Genomic DNA, 22,336 nt, shown 5'->3' on the forward strand with positions numbered 1-22,336 from the left:
AGAACCTATTGTTCAAGCTGATATTAATGACTGTTGATCAAGTTAGAAACTTCCCGTTTTTCACTTGGTTTTCTTATAGCCTACAGGATAGCTTTGAATACATTAACCAAGATCCCAGCCTTGGAAAGCTGAGCTCTAATCAGAATGGCTTGGGTACCTGTCGCAGTGGAAGTAATTTAGGTAAATATTTCCATATTCTGTGTCTTTCTGATACCTTGATACCATCTGTTCATTTAGGGTTGGTTTCTTTTTTTTTTCTCTTGTGCATCACCTTTTTTTTTTTTTTTTTTTCCTTTGCATTGTATTTTCTCTACATTGCTTTTGTTTCCTAGGTGTGTTACAGCTGTGTAGCAGCAAACTGCTGCAGGGTGTGTCTGAAGGAGGTCCCCTCCGGCTCATCCGCAGTGCTTCTTTCTTTGCAGGTTTGTGTGGAATGCCAACCAAAGTGTGACCCATCCATAAGCACACACAAATTCAGCTCTTTCTGAATCCTTGCAAAGAATACATAATCACTCTCTAGAAATAGAAAGGGCTAAGATGGTGACAGCAGAGATCTGGCTTTATAATCAGAATTTTTCCTCAAAACAAACAAACAAAAAAACCTAGATGGATCAGTTGTGTTTTCTTCATCTTTTGTTTATAATTCCAGTATTTAAAGATACTTTTATGCAGTGTGTCTAATACTGAACGAGCCCTTATGTTTCTTAGAGAACTACTGTTTCCTGCCTTATGGCTGATTTCTTGCTAGTATGGAGGTGTCTTGCTTTTTCTTTTCTTGTGCCTTACTACTTCCCCTCCCCCCCCCAAAATACATATTATATATATATATGTATATGATATATATATGTATATGACAGTGGACTTTCAGTATTCTTCACCCAAGTGTCAGCAGCTTTAAGGTTTTTACAGTATCAGTTTCTTTAATTTTCCTAAAATTAAGACTGCTTTACATAGTGCCCTTCTACAGGCTTATGATGATCCATGCAGGTAGGTAGATACTGGGCTTAATTAGTTTTTTTAATGGTTAAAAAAAAAAAAGTGAACTAAAATGCCAGTGCATTTCTTCACAGCCTTTGCAAATCTTGCATGCTCTACAATTCTGGTGACTCCACTACTAACACCTCAACGTAGCACAACATAAAGTGAATGTTTCTTACTCGTGAGACTTTATAGTTAATAAATCTGCCTGGAGAGTGAATCAGGAGCTTAATGGACCTCGTGTTTGGCTATTCCATTGTAATATTAACTTCTGTAAAATTATAATCTTGCACACAAAACAAATGTCAAGATTGACAGATGGGAGTACTACCAGTCCACTTTTTCAAAGTGGATCTGATTTCTGGTGAAAGAGAACTCATGTTCTTAAGCTTTTTAGAGAAACTTTTAGGTTGGGTAAGTAACTCATTTCCTCTGGTAAAACTAAATGAGTATGGAGCATGGAGTTTGCTACTGCCTCTGCTCCCAACATATTGTTTATTTGAAGTAACATTTCAGGATGTAACTTCAGTATTTTATGACCTTTAATCTTAAACTTTTTTTTAATGCTGACAAGTAATGCAACAAATTAAGTAACGTTTTTCTATTGATCTGTTTGTTTTAGCTCATAGTACACCTGTCGATATGCCCAGCAGAGGACAAAATGAGGACAGAGACAGTGGCATTGCTCGGTCAGGTATCTGCTGTTTGTCTTGTTTGCCTCCTTTGGTAATTATGTTACAGTTCTTTGACTTGTTGGATCACCTGGAATTTAGGCACCTTAAGAACTGAAATCCAATCTTTTTTAGCATCTGTTGAGTTTTCTTTCTGCTTTTGTCATAAGCCTTCATGCAAGAATATTCGTAATTATATTCTTTTTTTTTTTACAGCCATGACTTTCAGGCTCTTTACCAGTTTATAAACATAGAAAGAACTGTCTGGAACTTCTGCTTTAGCAAGGGAAGAGAAGAGTAGAAAGAGGAGAAACCTTGGGAAACCAAGAGGTCTATCTAGTCTGCAAGCACCTCTTATCTCAGAATGCTTTTACTGAGAATAAGACTGCTTTTAGTATGTTCTAGCAGGGAAGATCTCCGACCCTACATGTAGTCGTGTCCTAAGATGAGAATAGTTGTTTAAGTAATCGTGCCACTTCTTGCAGCGAGTTAAATGAAAACTATTCTAGCTGTATCACAAAGATCAGCAAACAAGAACGATATTTGTGTGAATTTGTTCCCAGGCAATGTATAAAGAAAAGTGTTTAACTGGCACTCAGTATAATTTAGTATGTGTTTGCTTTTTTCCTTCTTTTTTTGATAGCATCTCTGAGCAGTCTTCTGGTTACTCCTTTTCCATCTCCAAGCTCTTCATCATCATCTTCTAGCAGCTATCAGCGTCGTTGGCTCCGAAGCCAGACAACCAGTTTAGAGAATGGAATTATTCCAAGATGGTGAGTGTAACACCTTTCTGCTTACCACAGTTGCTTGGTAATAATTTAAGCTAAATAGATCTTAGGCCTCTTTTCTTTTAAGTGAGAAATCATGGTTTAAAAAATACTGGCAATTCATTCTAACTTGTCCTTATTATGTAAGATTGCCTATATGAGGAAAGATTTTAACTGAATGTGAGCTACAAAGCCTGATTTCAAGTATACTCATTTTTAATGAATGGATAGGTTGTGTCAAAAGACCTCACTCTGAAAAGTTTCTGAAGGAACAATCAATTGAGATGAAAGCCTGTAACAACACCACTGCCTTAATTATGTTACATTATGATGAAGTCTGACTATTGAGCATTTATTGAAATCTTGGAGTAATAGCTCATGATGGCTCTTTTGGCTGGTACAGGATGTTCCTGGTGTGACTTCTGCCAAAACAGGAGGAGGAAAAGAGCTGTGATTAAAAAAAATAAAAAAAAAAAAATTGGCTTCTGTTTTGGAATTATATTAGCTTTTACAGCTCAGTGGCACAACAAAGCATGGAATGCAGCAGATCTTTTGTAGCTAATAAGCACATTCTTGTCTTGTCAGCTGCAAAATAGTGAATGAGTCTTGATTATCTGCTCATATGTGCTCGTCTACCTGTACCCAGAGACAGCGTGGAATTAGTGGAGAACTACGAGCAGTTTCTACTGTTTGGCTTGTCTCTCTTTGCTGTCTTTGGTTAGGAGAATCTTGAAAGCTGCCAGTTGAAACGTGGTCAGTCAAAAATAAAACCACATCTTTTTGAAAAGCCCAGTTTGAAATATGTCCTAGTTCAGAATCGACTTCTTTCAACCCTTCAATGGTTTTCTTGGGTGTTCTTGCAGAAATATTTTTAATGTTAATTGTGCAGTTGTGCTCACATAGCAGTCATGCTTTCTAAATCAAGCACACTTCCAGTTGAGAATGAGCTAACAAACATTTTGCTTTCAGTAAATGAAAATACTCTTTTGTCTAGTTTCCTAGAGCAATAAGGTTATGCGTATATGCAGAAGAAGTTAAAACATTGAGAGGGAAATAAATTATTTCCTCTTTGAAATAATTGAATCTAATACATTAAGGAACAAAATGTGGTGTTGAAGTGTTAGAAAAATATTTTTTAAAGGAAAGCGGGCTTATTGTTTGCTAAACTATCACAGAATCACAGAATGGCCAGGGTTGGAAGGGACCTCAAGGATGATGAATCTCCAACCCCCTGCCACACGCAGGGCCACCAACCTCCACATTTCATACCAGCCCAGGCTGCCCAGGGCCCCATCCAACCTGGCCTTGAACACCTCCAGGGATGGACGGGGCATCCACAGCCTCTCTGGCAGCTGTTCCAGCACCTCACCACTCTCTCTGTCAAGAACTTACTTAAACATTACCCTACTCCTACTGGGCTTGTTAATCACTAGTGGGAATAGCTTGTTTTCATTCCGTGATGGAGAATCCATACTGTAGAAAGATCTCAGAAACAGGGCATTATTAGTTCAATTGTCTAGAATTACCTTTGGCTGGGGTTTTTTTCTATGCCAAAAGACCTCTTTGTAATACTTACTTGTTTTACGATCACTTGATGGAGAAACAGCAGGTTTCTGGCTGAATACTTCAATGACAACAGAGCTTGCATTTCAGTTTGTGCAGCCAAGATTTTCTGTTTCAGTGAGTGATGTTTTAGGCCAATAGCTCAGAACATGAGATGTGTAGCTGGAACTTCATGTGGTCAATTGGCAGACAAGCTAGATCAGCTGCTTTGTTGAAAGGCAACTGCGATTCTTCAATTTCTGTTCCTGGGAAGCAGTACGAATTCTTGTGATGTTTCTAAGATGTTCACTGACCCATCATTTCCAAACTTCCTTGGGAATTTTGTCTCTGCATGCAAGTTCATGAAGTTCAAATGAGGTTGTGTTTTTGTCTTGAGCTCCAGTTTCCCACAGACTGTTTTTGCTGGGGTTTTGTTTTGTTTATTTTTTCCTGTGTTCCTGGACTTGTACCTTTGTGATGAGAAACTTTTGTGTATATAGCTTTAATAAACCAATTAAACTGTAAAGCACTTATTTTTTAGAATAAGCCTAGAATGAAAGCTTAGGATTCAGACTTTCATCTTGATAATTGCTCCAGAGTGGTTTAAAAATGTGACGAGTTTCATTTCAAGATAATTTTGATATTGAAAGCTTTCAAGCATTTAATTATTGCTCACTGACAATGTAGATTCACAAAGTCCAAAAGTAAGCCACTTCTCTAAAAGCTGCTGCTACAAATGTGTTCATTTTCTGTTCCTGTGGCTTTTTCTTGTCTTTACTTACAGTTCTCTCCTTATAGTTCCTCAGTGTGGATTAAAAGCAGTTTTTCAGTTAAAACATTCCTTCCAAAAGAAGTTTTGACAATATTGTTTTACTTACTGGTATAATATACTTAAGATAGTTTTTTCAGTTTTACATAAATAGTCAAAGGAGACCAAAGAATAAATTTCCTTCTAATGTATAGAGTTAAGGATAGAAGACAAATGACTTGTCTATACATAGCTAACTGTTCCAAAATATATATATATATATATCTTTTAGGTCAACTGAAGAAATGTTTAGTATGGCTGATGAGAGCTGCAGCTCCAATCCTGCAATGGTCCGGAGGAAAAAAATTGCCATCAGCATAATCTTCTCTCTGCCTGAAAAAGAAGATGCTCAGAGGAACTTCCAAGATTTCTTTTTCTCTCACTTCCCTCTTTTTGAATCCCACATGAACAAACTGAAGTATGCAATAGAAAAGGTACAGAACGCTGGTTTCTTTTAATGTGAAAACATAAGTGTCAAACAGAATGAAGAATTCTAGAGACTGATAGATGAAGAGTGGGAGATGCGTGGTTTGAAGCTTCCCTCCCTCCTTATACATGTAGTCTTGAGCCTGTGCCCAGTGTTGGAATTTGGCATTTGCTGAAAAGGAGGTGTGGTTTCCTTTCTAGTCAGAATGAAAATGGAGAATTTTCTGCTATGGGTGGCTTTTCTTTTGTTCTAGTCATATTTCACTGAGGTTGTCCTGACTCCCTAGAGACTGTGGAAACGATGTTCTATCCTTTTCCTGCTGTTACTAAAAGAGTGACAACAAATTTGTGTTGCTGCTTTCCCCTTACTATCAGCAATGGTTTATTATCTCCCCTTGTTTAGTTCTAGGATTGGTCTTTCATCATGAGATGGAGGGAGGTTGGCAGCCGTTGCTGTCCTGACTGGCTGCATAAAATTGGGGCTAGATCTCAATTATTTTGACATGTTTATGAAGCTTAAAAACTGAAGAATGCGAGTCCTTTAAGAAGCTGTTTTGTGTCTTTAACTCTTAATCAAGGCCATGATCTCATGTAGAAAAATAGCAGAATCCAGCCAGAGAGTGCAGGTTTATATCAGCCGTGTCATGGATGCCCTGGGAGAATTCAGGTGAGTTGATGGAATTCTGACTTACAAGGAGAGCTGTTCTCACGCGTCTCTAAAGATATTTGTCACTTTGAATCATAAGCAAGTGATTGCAGGGTTTTGTAATTTAGCTGGTCTTGAATTTATTGTGAATGAACTTTTTGTGCTGAGTATTGCATAAATTTTTCTTTAGAGAACTTAAACAAAACTGTCTTAGCCATTTCCAGAAGGAAAGTGAAACATACTTCGTTTTGCTCAATTGTCAGTTCTTGAAGACTTTGTCAAGATTTGACTTTTGCTGATGTCTGTGCAGACAAGTGGATTGATTGTTATATTCAGACAGATCAGTTGTTTATTCCTAGCTAGACACTGGGCAGTGGAACTGAGAGGAAAGTTGCTGTGAATTTCTTTTTGATACTTGATGGAGAAAGGGACAATCACACTTCAAGGAAGGCAGGCCAGCAGAGAGACAAGGCATTGGTGGGATGCAGGTTCTGTAAAGTCCAGAACGTGGAATGAAAAGTGCTGCAACCCGCACAGTAAATGATTTGCACTTCTCTAAATACAAATTCACAGAGAAATGCAAGAGAAGGAGATGTGATTTGTATGAAGACACTGCTATTTGTACACAGATTTGAACAGACTAGTTTTGTGGGACACTGGTAATTGGAGATGTTTTCCAGGCAAACACCTTTTCTGTCTCCTAGTTCTTACATAAATAAAAAGCACTGGACAATAGAAGAGAAAATGTTCTACTTGTATTTGCAAATTTGAAGTGTACATGTTAACACCTGACTTGGGGGATTTCTTTGTTTTTTGAGCAGAATTACCATCTGGAACCTTTATTCTGTTCCACGGATTGCAGAGCCAGTGTGGCTTAATATGATGTCCAATACCCTGGAAAAGAACCAGCTATGCCAGCGTTTTCTTAAAGAATTTACATTTCTGATAGAACAGATCAACAAAAATCAGTAAGCTTTCTTCCGCTCTGTATTTCCCACCGTCGATATTTCCTGAAAGCTCGTGTGCTTCTCAGAGCATGTGGATATTCCAAGCATTTAATGTGTGATATTCTTTTGCCAGTGCTACTTTGGTCATGTTATCTTATTTTTCCTAGGTTCTTTGCTGCTTTGTTAACTGCAGTGCTGACGTACCATCTGGCTTGGGTCCCAACAGTAATGCCAGTTGACCATCCTCCTATAAAGGCCTTCTCTGAGAAGCGTACTTCGCACTTTGTGAACATGCTGGCAAAATCCCATCCATATAACCCTCTTTGGGCACAGCTTGGTCAGTGAAAATTTGAAAGCTTCAGTTTTCTCTGTAACTAACATCCACTACTCTTCTGTAAGCTACTTGGAAGTGTGAATTCCTCATGTTAAAATCAGATGTTGTTTCTCAGGCTAGACCTGGACTACTATGGCTGAGCTTCATTGTCATTGCTGTCCTCTGCCACTGACTTCAGGAACTTGAGTGGTAATAGAAGTCTGGATCGCATTTGCTAATTTTCTTTGGTATAAGCTGGGCAGAGTTACAAACAGATGCCTTGAATCAAGCTAAGCAAGTTGTATTTGGACATCTGTTAGTATGGCCTGGTTTTTTTGTTGTTCTCGGTAACGCTGCTTGGTAAGGTAACTTCTTTAGACATCTTTAGAAGGCTACAAGTGCTGTGAATGACCTGAGCAGCCTGGGAAGAATAAAAGGAAATGGGCTGGATGGAGAGAATACAGTTGGGACTGTCCAGGCTCCCCTTTTCTTCACAGAGTTAGCATGGACACCGAGAAGCAGAGTAAAAGTCTAGCAACTAGCAGTGCCTCCATTCATTCAGAGTTACAGGATTGGGGCTTGGGATAGGATTTCTCTTTAATGCCCAGCTCCTCACTCTGTTCTCTAACATAACACAGCTTACAAATTATCTTGATACTGGGGATTAATTATGTCAAACAAGTTGGTGAAAGAGAGCTGAGAGAATAATGCTGCCAGTGATCAAACCTTGAAAATACTGGTGGGCAACAGAATTGTTGGTGGTCTGGGCAACAGGTGTGAATCTTGCATCAGATCAGCCTTAGCTTTAAATGATATACTGTATTGGCATATGAAGTCACACATGGGCACACCATGAGCTACCAGCTCTTTCTTGCTTATTGTCTAGCTTAGTTCTCTGCAGTCATTGAGAAATTAAGAATTGTTACCTAGTTGTGGAATTGTTTCCTGTTTTAGCATGTCTTTAAAAGGTAACACGGAGTAGTAATGGCTTAGACTTCCCAGGGAGGAAAAAGACAAACTTGCTCAGGGTGTTAAGGGTGGAGCCAGGCCTGGAAGTAAACAAACCAGCTGAAGTGGAGGTGTGAAGTGGGCAGTAGGTCTTATGGTGACTCCCAGAGGTACGACAGGTGACTTGTCAAGAAATCGTTTCTTCCTCTTGCCCTCCTAAGCTGTGTGTTGCTACCAGCCCAGACAAATTCTCAAAATGCTTTCTGACTTGGTCTTGTTCTTTCAAAGCCCAGAAGTTGTTGTCAAGTGGTTGCAGTAACTGATGTGCGAAGTAAGATGTTGCCCTCTGCTGGTCTCTTTCTTTAGAAAGGGGAAAAAAAAATCATGAAGCCTAGTGCTTTAAAATGGAAATGACTTCTTGTCAAGTAATTTATGTACCTGCTTTTTCCACCTTCAAAGCTATGTTCCCACTATATACTGATTGCAATTACATATTGGTACAACTGGAAATAAGACAGTCTCATTGATGCTTCTCCTGCAGGAATGAAGTCAGGGGCCTTATTACTTCTGAGTCCTTTATGGCTCACAGGAGGTTAGGAGGTTAGGCATGCATTTTCTTTCACTAGTTTACCTTCCTCGTGTTGAAACCAAATTTCCTCTTGCTCTTGGTAGAAATCTTCCTAAAGGTATCATTTAAAGGTTTCATTTAGTGTGCTTTCATGAGGTCTGTACAAGAATTCTGGTGGGATACTTGGTTCAGAACATTTGAGCAGCCTCGGTAAGTGCTTAGTACTTAGAGAAATCTAAGTTAGCTTGCAGCTTATAAAGCCCAAACTAGAGAAACTTGGTTTCAATGTAAACGCTTAGATTGGCTATAGAAAACAGAGCTTTTGGTAGCAATTTCCCTTCTGCTGGTGTTAACAGCCAGTTAGATTGAACCAAGACATTTAGAGGATGCACTCAAGTTAACTCAACCTGGCAGTGGACATATCTTGAGTTCATCTGTATCTATAGTAGAGTGTGCAAAAACTGCCTTATTGGCTGTTTGCCTATGTTTATTTCACTCAGAACATTGAGTGGAAACCCTCCAGCTGATAGAAAATAATAGGCAGCTGGAAGACAAATACGTCTTCACAACAAAGGCATTGAAAGTAGAATATAACAGATTGTTGGATGAAATTAGCATTTTTATTTCAGATTATGTCCTAGTACCCCCCTTTCACGTTACAGTTGTGTTTTGAGTAGTAAATATATCTCCTAGTCCTCCTCTCTGCCAAAGTAAAAGGTTCCTACTTGGAGTCAACCTCACTAACATACAGAAGCACGTGTGCCTTGCCCAATAAGGAAAGGGTTTTTTATTTTTTTTAATTTTTTTAATCTCATTTATTAAACTGATACTGGATCTTTCTCTTTTTTTTTATATCTCAGTCCTGAAAGATATAGACTCTATCTATATGAGAATTTGTATGTTTAACAGAAAGGGGAAGAAAAAGCGACTGCGATCAAACAAAGTATCTATATGAGGGGAATAAAAAATAGCTAGCAGTAAATTAGGAAATAGCATAGCTGGCTTCAGAGAGAGACTTTTTTCCTTCTTTACCATCTGTTATGTCAATTTCTACATGATAATATCTTGTAACCATTTTATAAATAAAAATCTGAACAGGAAGAAACTGAATAATAACAGCCAAACCCTCACAAGAACAGCAAAAACCTTCTGGATGCGAGCCAGTTGTGGGAAATGTCAAGGGATTTCTTTTGTTATTCTGTGCTTTAGATTCCTACAAATGACCATGAAATAAATTCTGTCAGTTTGTGTCTGTAGCAAACGCTGTTTCAAAATGAATTCCATGTGAAATTCTTATCTTCCTGTCTAGGTGATCTCTATGGTGCCATAGGCTCTCCAGTTAGATTGACTCGAACTGTTGTTGTTGGGAAGCGTAAAGAGTTGGTGCAGCGCTTGCTCTATGTTCTAACTTACTTCATTCGGTGCTCTGAGCTACAGGAAAATCAGCTGACATGGAGCGAGGCAGTTGGAGAAGAAGAACAAGTGCTAAATGGAAGCAAGATCACAACTGCACTAGAAAAAGGGGAGATAGAAGAGTCTGACTATGTCGTCGTCACTGTCAAAAATGAACCTGCTCTTGTGCCTCCAATCCTACCTCCAAAAAATGATCGAAGTAAGAACCATACTATTGCAGAGTGGGTATACAACCCAAAAGGCACTTACCCTGTGCCAGCCTCTTCAAAAGAAAAGAAAGAAACAATAGGAAAAGTCAGTCAGAATTCTGAAACATCTGTCGACTGTCTAACTAGCACTTTACATAAAGGAGCAACTGACAGTGGGAAAAGAACTGTCACTGATACAGGAGCTGTGCCCTACCACTTTGAAGAACCATCTAATTTGGAGGATTTAACAGATATGAGGAAGAACAAAAACCAGAACGAAAGAAAAGTGGAAAAGCAGTTGTCTAGTAGGTCGTCTGCCTTACCTTGTCCTGAAAGGTCTGGCCACAGGAGTTCACATTTAGAAAAGGTCACCTTTCGGATTGGAAGCTCTGCATCACCGGAGTCAGACTTAGAAACTCGAAGGAGAGAAATGGAAGAGAATCTGAAGGTATTGAGAGAAAATCCAGAGGTAATACACTGTGCCTCAAGTTCTACAAATCTGACTGTGGATGCTTCCCAGAATCAAAAAGAAAGCTGTGAAGCTGCCTCTTTGCCATACAGTAAGCATAGTATTTGTTACGCACAGATCTCATCTTGTGAGGGGCAGGGGAGTATGCTTAATAACCAACGTATGGAAAATACAGGAACTGAAGTAAATTCAGAGAACACAGTTCCAGGTGAACTACTTTTGTCAGTTGATAACGTAGAAACTGTAACATTGCCAAGCATAAAAGAAACTAGAACTTCATGCTCTGGCAATCTGGAGGGCTATTCACCTGGCTGTGTAGAAATAGATTCTGCTGTCAAAAAAGAGTCCCTTAAACTAGGTGCTAAAGATGTCCCCTGTGGGGATGCTAGAAGAAAAACCTCTTTCAGAGTTGAGGGGGACATTCCAAGGAATGAGAGTTCAGACAGTGCTCTTGGAGCCAGCGACGAAGAAGGTGATTGCTGTATTCCTGATGAAGTGCGTCACGATAACGTCAGCAAGCGACTTGAAGAGTTTGCAGAAGTGGAACTTCCTTTACCAAGGTAAAGGAGTTTTAATTAACTTAGAACTGAGGGGAGTCAAAAGTTGTTGGTACGTCAGAGGTGTTCAGAATTTCAAGTCTGAAGCCTGCTGGGATGTTAAGTTGCTTGCAAACAAATCCGTAACAGACACAGGTAGTGTATTTCAAAAAGATGACCAAGACCAAGCTGTTATTTGCAGTGAACTTTTTTGACAGTGCTGTTCTTCAGATGCTTAATAAAAGTGATGAGGCTAATTGCCTGAAACACTTAGTGTAGTCTTGTCCTATTCAAGCAAACTTCAATGTTGTTTAAACTGATGACTAAACGCAACTTTGAATAAGAGCATCACATTTGAAAACTTCTGAGCTTTACAGAGGCACATGGAGCTTCCTGATGCATGTTAGGTAGCTAGAAAGATTTTTGCTGCTTGAGCTGAGTTTGAGAACTCAAATTTAGCAAGACTGTTAAACGAGTCATACATACCACAAGTTCTAGTTCATGTAGATTTGCCTTTTCTGAAATTTGAAGGAATCAATACAGCACAGAAGTAACAAAATTATGGTTTCAAAGAGTAATTAGTAATTGATTCACAGTATTTTTAGTACAATTATTGATGAACATTTGCAGTAAAACCAAGCAGAGGGGGGTTAATCAAACGTTCTTATAATCTGAATGGAGTCTGTCAAGCGAAAATCCTAGCTGCTTTCTGTTTTTTTTATTTCAGATCAAACACAGTCAGCAGACAGTGTGTGAAAAACTTCGGCAGATCGCTTCTAGGTGGTTACTGTCATACATATGTGCCTGATCTAGTGCTGCATGGAGTAAATAATGATGAAAAACTTAAGCAGTGTCTACTAGCAGACCTACTTCATGCAATGCATGTGAGTTCAAGTACTGCTCCAAGTCACAGTAAAAGTTGCTGATATTACTGAGAAGCTCCAGAAACGTGGTATTTTGTACTTTAGAACTTGCTTTTTTTTTTCTGTTTGCTAGTTCTTAACAGCCACACCTGACACATCATCCTTCTTGAAAGAAAGCCCCTTAAATCACTGCATGGGAAACCCATTCACACAAGAATCATTTTTTTTTCCTTGTATTCTCTTCAGTTTTCCCTTAAAAGATAAACACAGGGAAAAATGGTTGCAGCTTGAAGTTACGAGGAAAAAAATCTGTGAAACCACTTATTTTCAGTCACAATTGGAGACAGTTATCTCCAGTATTTTATGAAGGTATTAAGTGAGTTGTTGGAAACATCTCAGCTTGCCACTGAGTGGCATTTGTTGCAAGGCAGATAAGTCTTGTGGAAGCTTGTGTTGTACTAGACTGTAGCAGGAATGACTGACTTAAAAAAATAAAGTTAGTTGACTGTAGATAAGATCTTTGTGATATTCTTACTCTTAGGTACACCAAAGGATTAATTTGTACCCAAATCCTTCACTAAAGTAACATCTAGTGTGCAATTTTATGTGTTTGTCTAGTGATTGCTCACTGCTTCTTTACAGAGCAGTTAAGAATTATCCTATTGGACAAAAACATTCATCTGGATCACTTCATTATCCCTTGGCACAACGTGAATAAAAGTGGAGCAGCAAACTAAGTTGTGGAAATGTGTCTGGAAGTGTGGCATAATGTTCGTCTTGTATCTATTGCAGCATCCAGTGCTAGATGAACCAATAGCAGAAGCTGTCTGTATTATTGCAGACACAGATAAATGGAATGTACAAGTAGCTACGAGCCAGAGAAAAATGATGGACAATATGAAGTTAGGCAAAGATGTCTTGGTGTCAAGTCAAGTATCCAGTTTACTGCAGTCTATTTTACAGCTTTATAAACTCAACCTCCCAGCTGACTTTGTAAGTATTACTTTGCTGAAAACCAAAGCTAATGAAAATTGTTTAGCTTAGTTAACAGGTGCAGACTTTTGTATGCTGTGTGTTTTATTGGATCCTGCCAGGTATTAGTTTGTTGATCTAGGTAAGTTGATACAACGGATTTAAAAAAACAAAGCAAAACAAAAAAACACAGACATGCTACAGTTCGGTTACTCATACTGGTTTTCTTAATTTACTTGTAATAGTTAAAATCAAGTGCTCCAAAATAGATGTGACAGAACTAAAGTTACTTAGGCAATTTTAGCATGGCTAAAATTTATGATTAGGGTTGTTAAATTTGACTTAGATTTTTTTTTTTGTAATTTTCTCAATTCCCTACTTTTGGAAGCTTCTGTCTACCTAAGCCAGTTTCTACCATACAGTTTTCTGTTCTTGGGCAATTCTTTTTTCAAACAACAGCTAGTGGATGCCTTCTCTCTTCCCTCCAAATATGTGTACCTGTGCATGTTTACCTGACCTTTCAATTTCATGCATATTCTAGGCAACTCTGTCAGCCAGTCCTGCCTCAGATCACCTTGCTGACATGCTTCCCACTGGATTTCTGGGAGGATACTGAAATCTGAAAACCCTTTGAGTTGGATGGGTTGCATCAGAGGACGTTTTTTTTTTTATACTGCATAATGCTCTTCCCACAGCATCCTCTCCTGTCCTCCGTAGTAAAGTTCATCAAAGCAAATAAGTAGCTCTTCTTGAGTTGCTCTAATGAGCCAAAACAACAAATTACCCACAAGTATGACTGCAATAATTATAATACAGTTTTAAACACACCATTGTATCTGGGGGAAGATTAGGTGTTTAAGTAGTAGGCGTTTAAGTTTTAAGTAAGCAGAATCAGTTTGTTCTACAGCAGAGACCTTGAAAAACTTTCTTTGTAGGAAGCCTGTGAAATGACTGGGCTAGTAGATGGAAGAGAATGATGGAGCTCAGTATCAACAGCTGTAAATAGTATTAGTTGACACTGTTTGGGATAAAATTAGTGGTATGGATTACTTTAAGTTCTTGAAGCCAAGTACTAAGACCAAGAATGTGAATATAAGTGTCCTTTCAGGATTCTTTTGGGCACTGAAAAGTTTGTGGGTTTGGTTAATTGTAGTGCTTGCTTAGGAGCACCTTACCTTCTGGCAATTTGAAACTCATCAGTTGGTTCTACAACTAAATGTTTTTTCCATTATTGCTTTGGGATTCTTATATGCAATTTCTGTAAGCTTTGAGGAAGTGGAGTATTTTTATTTCCTTTTTTAAACGAATAGTCGCAGTAAAATGACTTCCAATCATGGAAGCTTGTAATTTTTCTGTAGTCTGCATTAAAGATACAATCTGACAGAAGCACCAGTGTACAGATTCTTGCCAACAGGAGCAGAATAGTGAAAGAATGGAGAAGTGGTCCACTGAACTCCAGGGGGAGAAGCGTGGCTCTTTTATCATGGTCATGCTGACTTAAATTTTGACAAAAGTACTAGTATAGATCAAACATCTACATGATGCTTTATGTTTGAAGATTCCTTTGCAAGCGTACAAGCCTGCAGTTACTTTCCACATAATAGGTTTTAAGTTTTTTGTGGTACAACAGTAGTCTAAACCCAACCTGAGTCTGAATGAAGGACTTGAGGTTGGCAGCTATCCTGTAGAGAGCTTTGCAGGAGGGAGAGGGTAGTAGATACTGCAACTGTTGCTTGTCAGCAGCACGTCAAAAGTTTCACCTGCTCCTTCCAGCTCATTTTAAGCTTCTCGTGTGTTTTTAAATGTCTTCAATTTTTTGTTTCATCTAACCAGTGAGAAGCCACAGAGAAAGCTGAATGTCAAAATAATAGTGGAAAAAAAAAAGACTTATGACTTATTTATTGTACTTTGCTTACATGATTATTTTTAAACAAAATGGATTGAGATCAAAAGGAAAAAAAAGTATTTTCTTTTAGCTTTCAGGAGTAACAGATAATTTTATATAAAGAATCTCTCTTAAGACAATGTGCAGGTCTTGTTTAGGTGCTTCCTCAACTTCAAAGTAAAAGAGTATCTGTAATTGTTTAGTTCTAGTGTACTGGAATTGAAGTGTGTTGAGCTGCTACTCTGGGAACCAGCAGCATGTCTTCCTGAAGCACTGGGGAAGTGCTAACAGGCTTTGTGCATTAGTGTTACCTGTAGTGGAAAAGATAAGAATGGCTTTAGGCTAGAATCCAGGAGTGCTATTATAATTAGAATGGCTTGGGTGAAAACTGGCTTGAAACAGACAGATCAAACTGCTGTCAAAAAGATTTTGCCTTTCCTCTACTAGTGGCTGTTATTTTACTGTTATGGAATGCATTTGATAAAATGTCTCTTTGCATTTCACAATTAAGACCTGATAAAAATTCACAGTATCTTTAAGAATCTTTAACTTGCTCAAGACCATCAGAAAAATAGGCTACTTACCAGTATGTCTTTTTTTCTTATTTTTTTTATTTAATTAGCAGAACTGCTTTCACAGGTTCTCATTTCTAATGCTTATGGTTTCCATTAAACTTAAACTATACATAGGACGATAGCCTGAAGATATTTACTGCTGTTTCTAATTGCAGTCTCCACCTGCTGGATGATTATGTATTTGATAATAGGAGGTTCTGCATGTGCTTCTTGTTTTCATCTTCTGGAGCTTGGAGAACTGAACTAATTTAACTTCTTTTGAAGCGGACATCCCTGTGGGAAGAAGGAATATGTTGAATTGAGTTACCTTGTGTTTTGGTGCAAAATACCTGATAAGGCATCCTATCTACTCACCTTATGAATCACAGAATCACACAGTAACATGAGGGGCATGTAAGCAGCCTCTGGAGATCACCTAGTCCAACCTGCCTGATAAAGCAGGTTTCCTACAGCAAGGTGCACAGGAAGGCACCCAGGTGGGGTTTTGAATATCTCCAGAGAAGGAGACTCCACAACTTCCCCGGGCCACTTGTTCCAGTGTTCTGTCAGCCTCAAAGTAAAGAGATGTCTCTAATGTCTTAAAGTTAGATACATAATGAGCTGTCTTAATTGTCTATAGGCCTGTTTAAAACCAAGTTGGCAAAATGCTGTGTCTGACTTTGAGGGGAACTGGTTGTGTTGGGTGTGTTTCTTTTTGACTCTTGCAACAAGCTTGCTTCCTAAGAAAACTGGAAATGCTCCAATTCCTTGAGGTGAGAAAGGCTAGTGTATTTTTTTTTTTTAAACTTGCCAGCAGAACTGTAACATACCCTCTCCACATTTTGGAGAGGGGACTTTTGACGTGTTCTTGCTAATATATGTCAGTGTATTATTTTAGCTAATTTCTGTGATGCTGCAGTTTTTCAAGTCATTCTGAAGTTTTTGGTGTGTGTTTACAGTGCATAATGCATCTTGAGGATAGACTACAAGAGATGTATCTCAAAAGCAAGATGCTTTCGGAATATCTGCGAGGACATACAAGAGTGCACATAAAAGAACTAGGAATTGTATTAGGGTGAGTATTGTAGATATCAGTCCTAGCTTATGGTGAAACTTAAACCAATTATTTTCCTTTCCATTTTCTGAAAATAGTCATTTTGTTCCCATGGGGACTTGCTGCTTATTCCATACTTAGCATTCCCCTTCTCTTACGTGTCTAAAAGTGTAGAAATAACTTCCAGTGAGCCATCTGAAAATCAGCAGACAGTTCAAGTCAAGACTTAATCATTAGTCATTCTTAAATCTTAAGAATGAAGAAAGTTTGTGACTTGGTTACTGTAAGGTCATCCAAAAATGATACCTGAGTGGAGCACAACCTTTAAGGATGCACCTGCTGTGAAAACAGGAGGAGAGGAAGGGGCAAGAAGTGAACATACACTCTCAGAAGATACTTTTAGCACTGCAGTTAAAACTTAATTTGTCTTTATCCCAGCTGTTCAAGATCTCATTCTGAGAAGTGTAGCTTTAAGTAAGGAGACTAGTTTTGTTTTTTGTTTTTTTTAACTCAAATGATAACGTACTTCTTGTTTGTTTTTTGAAGTACCTTATGCTTTTGTTGATACATTAGGAACAAATCACTAAGCAGTGGCCTTGGTTACAGTAAGACACTTTGAATTTCCTTAAATTGTATGAGGAATATCCTCTTGTTTCTACTCTTTTGTGAAAGTGATTGTATATTTTAAAGTCTTTTTTTTTTTTCTTCCCCCAGGATTGAATCCAATGACTTGCCTTTGTTGGCTGCTATAGCAAGTACTCATTCCCCATATGTTGCTCAGATACTCTTATAAATTAAAATCTCAGGATAGTCATTCCCTTAAAATAAAGAATACGGGCATGTTGGAAGAGGAACAGAGGTGCCAAACACTGGTAAATGGGAACACTGAGAAAAGCAGATAACTGTACCTTCTACCACTTTCCATTCCAATTTCAGCTGGATGTTTGGTTGGAGGACATCAGTTTACATAACATAAAAGGCATTCAGGTGTTTCTTATAATCTCTCTTCTGACTTAGTGACTGCATCCTTGCATTTTGTTTTTAATCAAAGGACAAAAGCTAACACTATGTGGCAGACTGTGAGCTGCCATCCAAAACGCTGCTCAAAACCATGAAGTAACAGTTAAAGAACAAGTGGGCTGGAAAGGATTTCATCACACTGTACTTCTGAGTGTGGTGTGGTGTATGTTTCTTTGCTGGGGAGGAAAAGCTGTAAACTATGTATATAGCATTCCTATACACAAGTATATTGATGGAACATGATTTTCCTGCAGAGCATAAGCATGATTTTATATAGTAAAAGTGACCAGCTCAGAAAAGGAATCTGTTTTTAGCAGCCAAATGTTATCTGGAAATAGTGGTGTGTGTGAGGTGATGTGACTTTTTCCTTGAAGGACAAGAAATGAAGAAAGCTCCCACTGCTTCTCTTTTAATGAGGCATTCAAATGGCTTATGACTAGAAGTAATTCTACCCCGAAAATGGAATGAACTTCTGAGATTCTTTTGTAGGAAAGCCTTATGGAATTTCTGCTACAAGTTTACATTTGTTACTGATGCAACTTCAATAACTTTTTGAGTTTCTGTATGAATTTAACCTGTGTCTTGGTGTCATCAAGTATTGCTATCCCTGAGGAGTATGAATTTGACAAACTTCTGTATGATACCAGTGCTGTAGTGCACACGTGTACGCACGTACACCAGACAATTGGCTCCAACCGAAGACAATCTTACTGGGGGAAGAATCTTTATGGAACCTTCAGTCGAAAGTATTACTTCTTTCTGGTTATTAGTTGGTCATACTAGATGTAAAAGGTGAGCGTTGCTTAAAGTCAAATGAAATGTAGAGAGCAAACCCCCCCCTGGTATTTGATATTAATATGAATGTTTGCAATTACCCTTTTTCATTCTACAGAAATCCTAAACTGTCATACAGGTGCCTTTCCTTAGTAGATTAACTGCTTTGAGACCAGAAACTACTTCTCCATGAGTCGATACTGGCCTTCTATATTTCTAGAAAGCAAAATGAAATTTTGTATTTTACTGTTTTCATGTTGGTGATAACATGAATGTAAAAAAAAAAAAAAAAAAAAAAAAGCATAAAGCCCTGTTGAGCCAGATGTGAAATTACAGACCAGACTGAGGAGAGAAAAGAAATCAAAAAAAGCATTCTTAAGGAAAAGGAAAAATAAATGTTGGACCATTTTGATCTGAGCCAGCATGAATGAGGTCTGAAATTGACAGCTTGCAAGCGAGTCGCTGGCAAAACAGTTGTTTGGGAATAGCAAACTGAGAAACTTCTGGTCACCAGTTATTTGTTGTCCTCATTGGTGATTGGAGATTTTTAACACTGAAGGGATGCACTTTTATTAAAAGTGGTTTTATTTCATACTACCTTGATGTTTGGACTTTTCTACAGTAAACTTTAAATGATTTGAAACTCTGAAATGTTCATTTTGTGAGTTGTTTAAACGTGACTGGGGTCTTGATTAACCTCGTGTTGCTTTCTGAGGGGAAATGGGTAGGCTGACTTACTGTGAAGAGGGGTTGTTTCCAAGTAGAGGGATACCTAATATTCTGATACAAAGATTCTAAAGCTGTTCCTTGTATGCTGGCTTTCTGATCTGACATTCCAGATGTTTCTTTTATTGTATTTTCATAGACTTATCTCTAGCCTACTGAAGCTAAAATCTTTTTGTGGTTCAGGTCTACTCCTGCTGCAAATAATTAAGCAAATTTTTCATATCTTTGGTCTGTGAATCCTTGTATCTACTGGAAGGCAAGTTTTTCTCTGCATCTATTTGTTAGCAGATTTCATTCTATTTCACAAGGTCAAAACAAAGTAAGAACCATAGAGCAAGTTGTGTATTCCTGAACTGTCCCTGTATGGGGAGCGTGTGGGTGCATGTGTGTAGGACTGCGAAACTCCTTCCCTGAGTGTATATAAAAATTCTCATGTACTTCTTCATGTCATTCTTAATTAGTAGTTGAATTTATTAAAAGACGGTTCCAGTTCTCCTAAGGCATTGGTAGGCTTTTTATCTGAACAGACTGACAGTTTTTCAAAGTGTGCAGAGACACCTTTGCTATCATAGTTGGCTGACTTTGACTTCCTTAGAACACACTTAGTGATTTCAAGGCGAATACCATAACAAGTAACATCTGATTTTTACTACACAGATTATTAAAAAAAAAATAAAAATAAATAAAAAATCTGCCTTTTTGGCAAGATATTAAACTAATCTAGGAGTGGCATGTGTGCTGATGGACAAAGTGCTTGGATTTCTTCAGCCCAGGCTAAAACTTGACAGTTCTTGCTGCTTTCTCCAACATTTTGCTGCTCTTCAGAAACGATATGAAGAACTACCTTGTTCTGACAGTTTTAGTTTGGGGAGGGGGAAATCAACATGAAATCTGTTCTATTACCGTTAAAAAGGTTTTAGTCTAAAGAAAGTTAAATACATCTCTCTCCCCTCCACCAAAGGTACTACCTCAGTTGATGGGATTCCACCTTCTAGGGCTTTTTTGACTCAGTCTTTAACTTGTTTTTGGTAGCATCTTGCCATTTATGTGATGTAGTATGGCATGACGGGGCAGTAGGTGTTCACAGGCGCTGTTAGACATCTTATAGGGCATGTTTTTGTTTTAATTGAATGAGATGATATGAATGTACAGAGGAGCTGAAAGTTGATTATGTAGCTTAGTTTTCAAATACTCCAAAGTTTTTATCAGTATTATGTAGGTTTTTCTGTAAACTTAATAAATGCATACTTTAAGTGGGAGTGCACACTCTTTCCAGAATCCCACGGAAATGCAGTTTACACAATGCAATTTCAGAATGTATTCTTTTTTTTTTTCAGGCAAGACTCAGCATTGCTACACAGAGGGGAGGAATGAACTACTAAATTTCGTAGCATCTTAATGAGCTCCTTAACCTAAAACAGTACCAAGATTGAGTTATTTTAATTTAAATAAGTATTTTCTGATCTAACGTATGCAACTGTCTTCTCCCCAAAAGAAACAAACGCATACTTACTCTATAATTATTTAACTCATATTTCTAGTTACATCTTCAGAGTAACAGATTGGACTTTCCCACCCCCTACCGAATGCATTTTTTAAAAGTCAAAAAGCCTTTTTCGATGCATCGAACTCTTGTATATAGTTTACACAAAATGATCAGTTATTCCTCAAGTATAAATTCTACTTGAGTTAAGAAGACCCGGATCAAACCGAAGTCTGAACTGCTGAATGCACTCTAGATGTGTTTTTTTTTTATATTGAGTATGCTAATTTGTCATACACAGTAGGATTTCCATATAGATAAAAACATGTGTTGCTATTTTGCATGTTTGGAGAGCACAAGCTTTTTTTTTTTATTTAGGAATGACTGAATACAGATGTCAGACTACATGTTTTTGATGGCTTTTTTCATATAGTTGTTTATGTACATTACCACTTTGGTCTATTTCTCTGCTGCATTTGGTGCAATAAACTTTCTGAAATTAATGTAAATGGTATTTGGTATCTTCTTTCTTCAAGTTGACTTCTGAAGAAGTTGTGCTTGTTTTTGTAACTGATGGCTAACAGTGCATCCAATTACCTATTAGTGACATAAGTGAGAGTTGCAAGAATCATCCAGCAGGAAGGCTTTCCAAGATTTGAAACATAAGTACTATTCGTAGCTTTGGAAGCCTTACTCTGTTTATATGTGTAAGAAAAGAACTCTGGCAAAGTTTTGCTTTGCACTGTTCCTTGCAGCTAATCAAGACTCTGGCTGTTAGTACAGCTTCTTCAGAGGTTCCACGTGTGTGGTTGGCACTGAGCTCAAATGCGTGTGAAAAGAGCTGTCAGAAGAATGCCACTGTTGCATTATATGTCCTTTTCCTATTTTGAAATCACTCAGTCTAACAGAAAATAAGTGCCACTGTGTGTGTACCTGAAAATGAGATAGTTGGTGGGCTTAAACAAATGATTTTTTTCTTTTTAAACAAGGTAGTCTTCAATTTCTCAAACTCCATGAGCAAAGTTTCAGGTTAGTACTCTAGACTGAAAAAAGCCATACTGTAAGCACATGCAGCATCCATCTAATTTTAATTGGTGAAAGCTACTCCTTTTAAAACTGTCAGCTGGATGCTACCTAGAAGGCAATGAGCAGCTCAGGACATTAGAAGCTTGGGATCTGCAGAACACTTCAGGCTCTGCAGCTTACTGGAAACTCCTTATTTATCAAGTAAAAATGGAAATGAGAGGATCAACTGGAATTATGTTCAATATCTCTGAACAGGTGGGGCTTTCAGTGTGTAAGCACTTCTGGTAGACTGACATTTCAGAGATTTGCTTTGTTGACCAAGCTAACAAGAATTGTGAGTAAAGTAGAAAAAAAAAAAAAAAAAAGAAAAGAAAGAAAACACGCTTTGGTATCAAGGACATTTGCAGTGCTGTGAATATATCTTCTGGCTTTCTGGTCTGACTGCAGTAAACATCAACTTGGAAGCATTTGGAAATAGATGTACTTACCTGTTTAAGGTCAAAGATACTAAACGGTTGTATACACACAGCTGAAGTGAAGGGAAGGGAAATGTCTGCTGCATTGTCTATTACCACTCCTGTTTGTATGTCTGCACATATGGTGATGTTCTATAGTTATTAACTAAACTTGGTGTCTGTTTTTCTTTTTTTAGTTTGAAAAGTACATTGAAATGATAGTGTTGTGGTGAACTGTAACTCTAGTCTAGCTCTTCACTTGGCAAATTGTGTAGCTGCCTTCCTTCTGTGCTTAAGTGAGACT

At 38.0% G+C, this 22,336-nt stretch overlaps 1 protein-coding gene across 5 annotated transcripts in view; it reads left to right on the forward strand.

The window, feature by feature from the left end:
• Positions 1–21,054, forward strand: part of FNIP2 (folliculin interacting protein 2) — a 45,892-nt gene extending 24,838 nt beyond the window's left edge. For 2 of the 5 annotated variants that reach the window (XM_085222005.1, XM_085222004.1), the window contains exons 6-18: positions 80–180; positions 333–422; positions 1,601–1,672; positions 2,293–2,422; positions 4,999–5,200; positions 5,771–5,859; positions 6,660–6,806; positions 6,953–7,122; positions 9,924–11,244; positions 11,948–12,104; positions 12,876–13,076; positions 16,454–16,569; positions 17,263–21,054. In XM_085222005.1, the coding sequence (XP_085078131.1) occupies positions 80–180; positions 333–422; positions 1,601–1,672; positions 2,293–2,422; positions 4,999–5,200; positions 5,771–5,859; positions 6,660–6,806; positions 6,953–7,122; positions 9,924–11,244; positions 11,948–12,104; positions 12,876–13,076; positions 16,454–16,569; positions 17,263–17,341 (2,875 nt within the window). In that variant the 3' untranslated portion in view covers positions 17,342–21,054. Of the gene's footprint in view, positions 1–79; positions 181–332; positions 423–1,600; positions 1,673–2,292; positions 2,423–4,998; positions 5,201–5,770; positions 5,860–6,659; positions 6,807–6,952; positions 7,123–9,923; positions 11,245–11,947; positions 12,105–12,875; positions 13,077–15,670; positions 16,570–17,262 lie in introns of all 5 variants that reach the window. The other 3 variants (XM_085222007.1, XM_085222006.1, XR_014882809.1) reach the window with 2 other exon arrangements.
• Positions 21,055–22,336: the final 1,282 nt, after the last annotated feature.

The sequence above is a fragment of the Meleagris gallopavo genome, chromosome 4 (assembly GCF_905368555.1).
Source record: "Meleagris gallopavo chromosome 4, MGAL_WU_HG_1.1, whole genome shotgun sequence".
In the NCBI taxonomy this organism is placed as follows: Eukaryota; Metazoa; Chordata; class Aves; order Galliformes; family Phasianidae; genus Meleagris; species Meleagris gallopavo.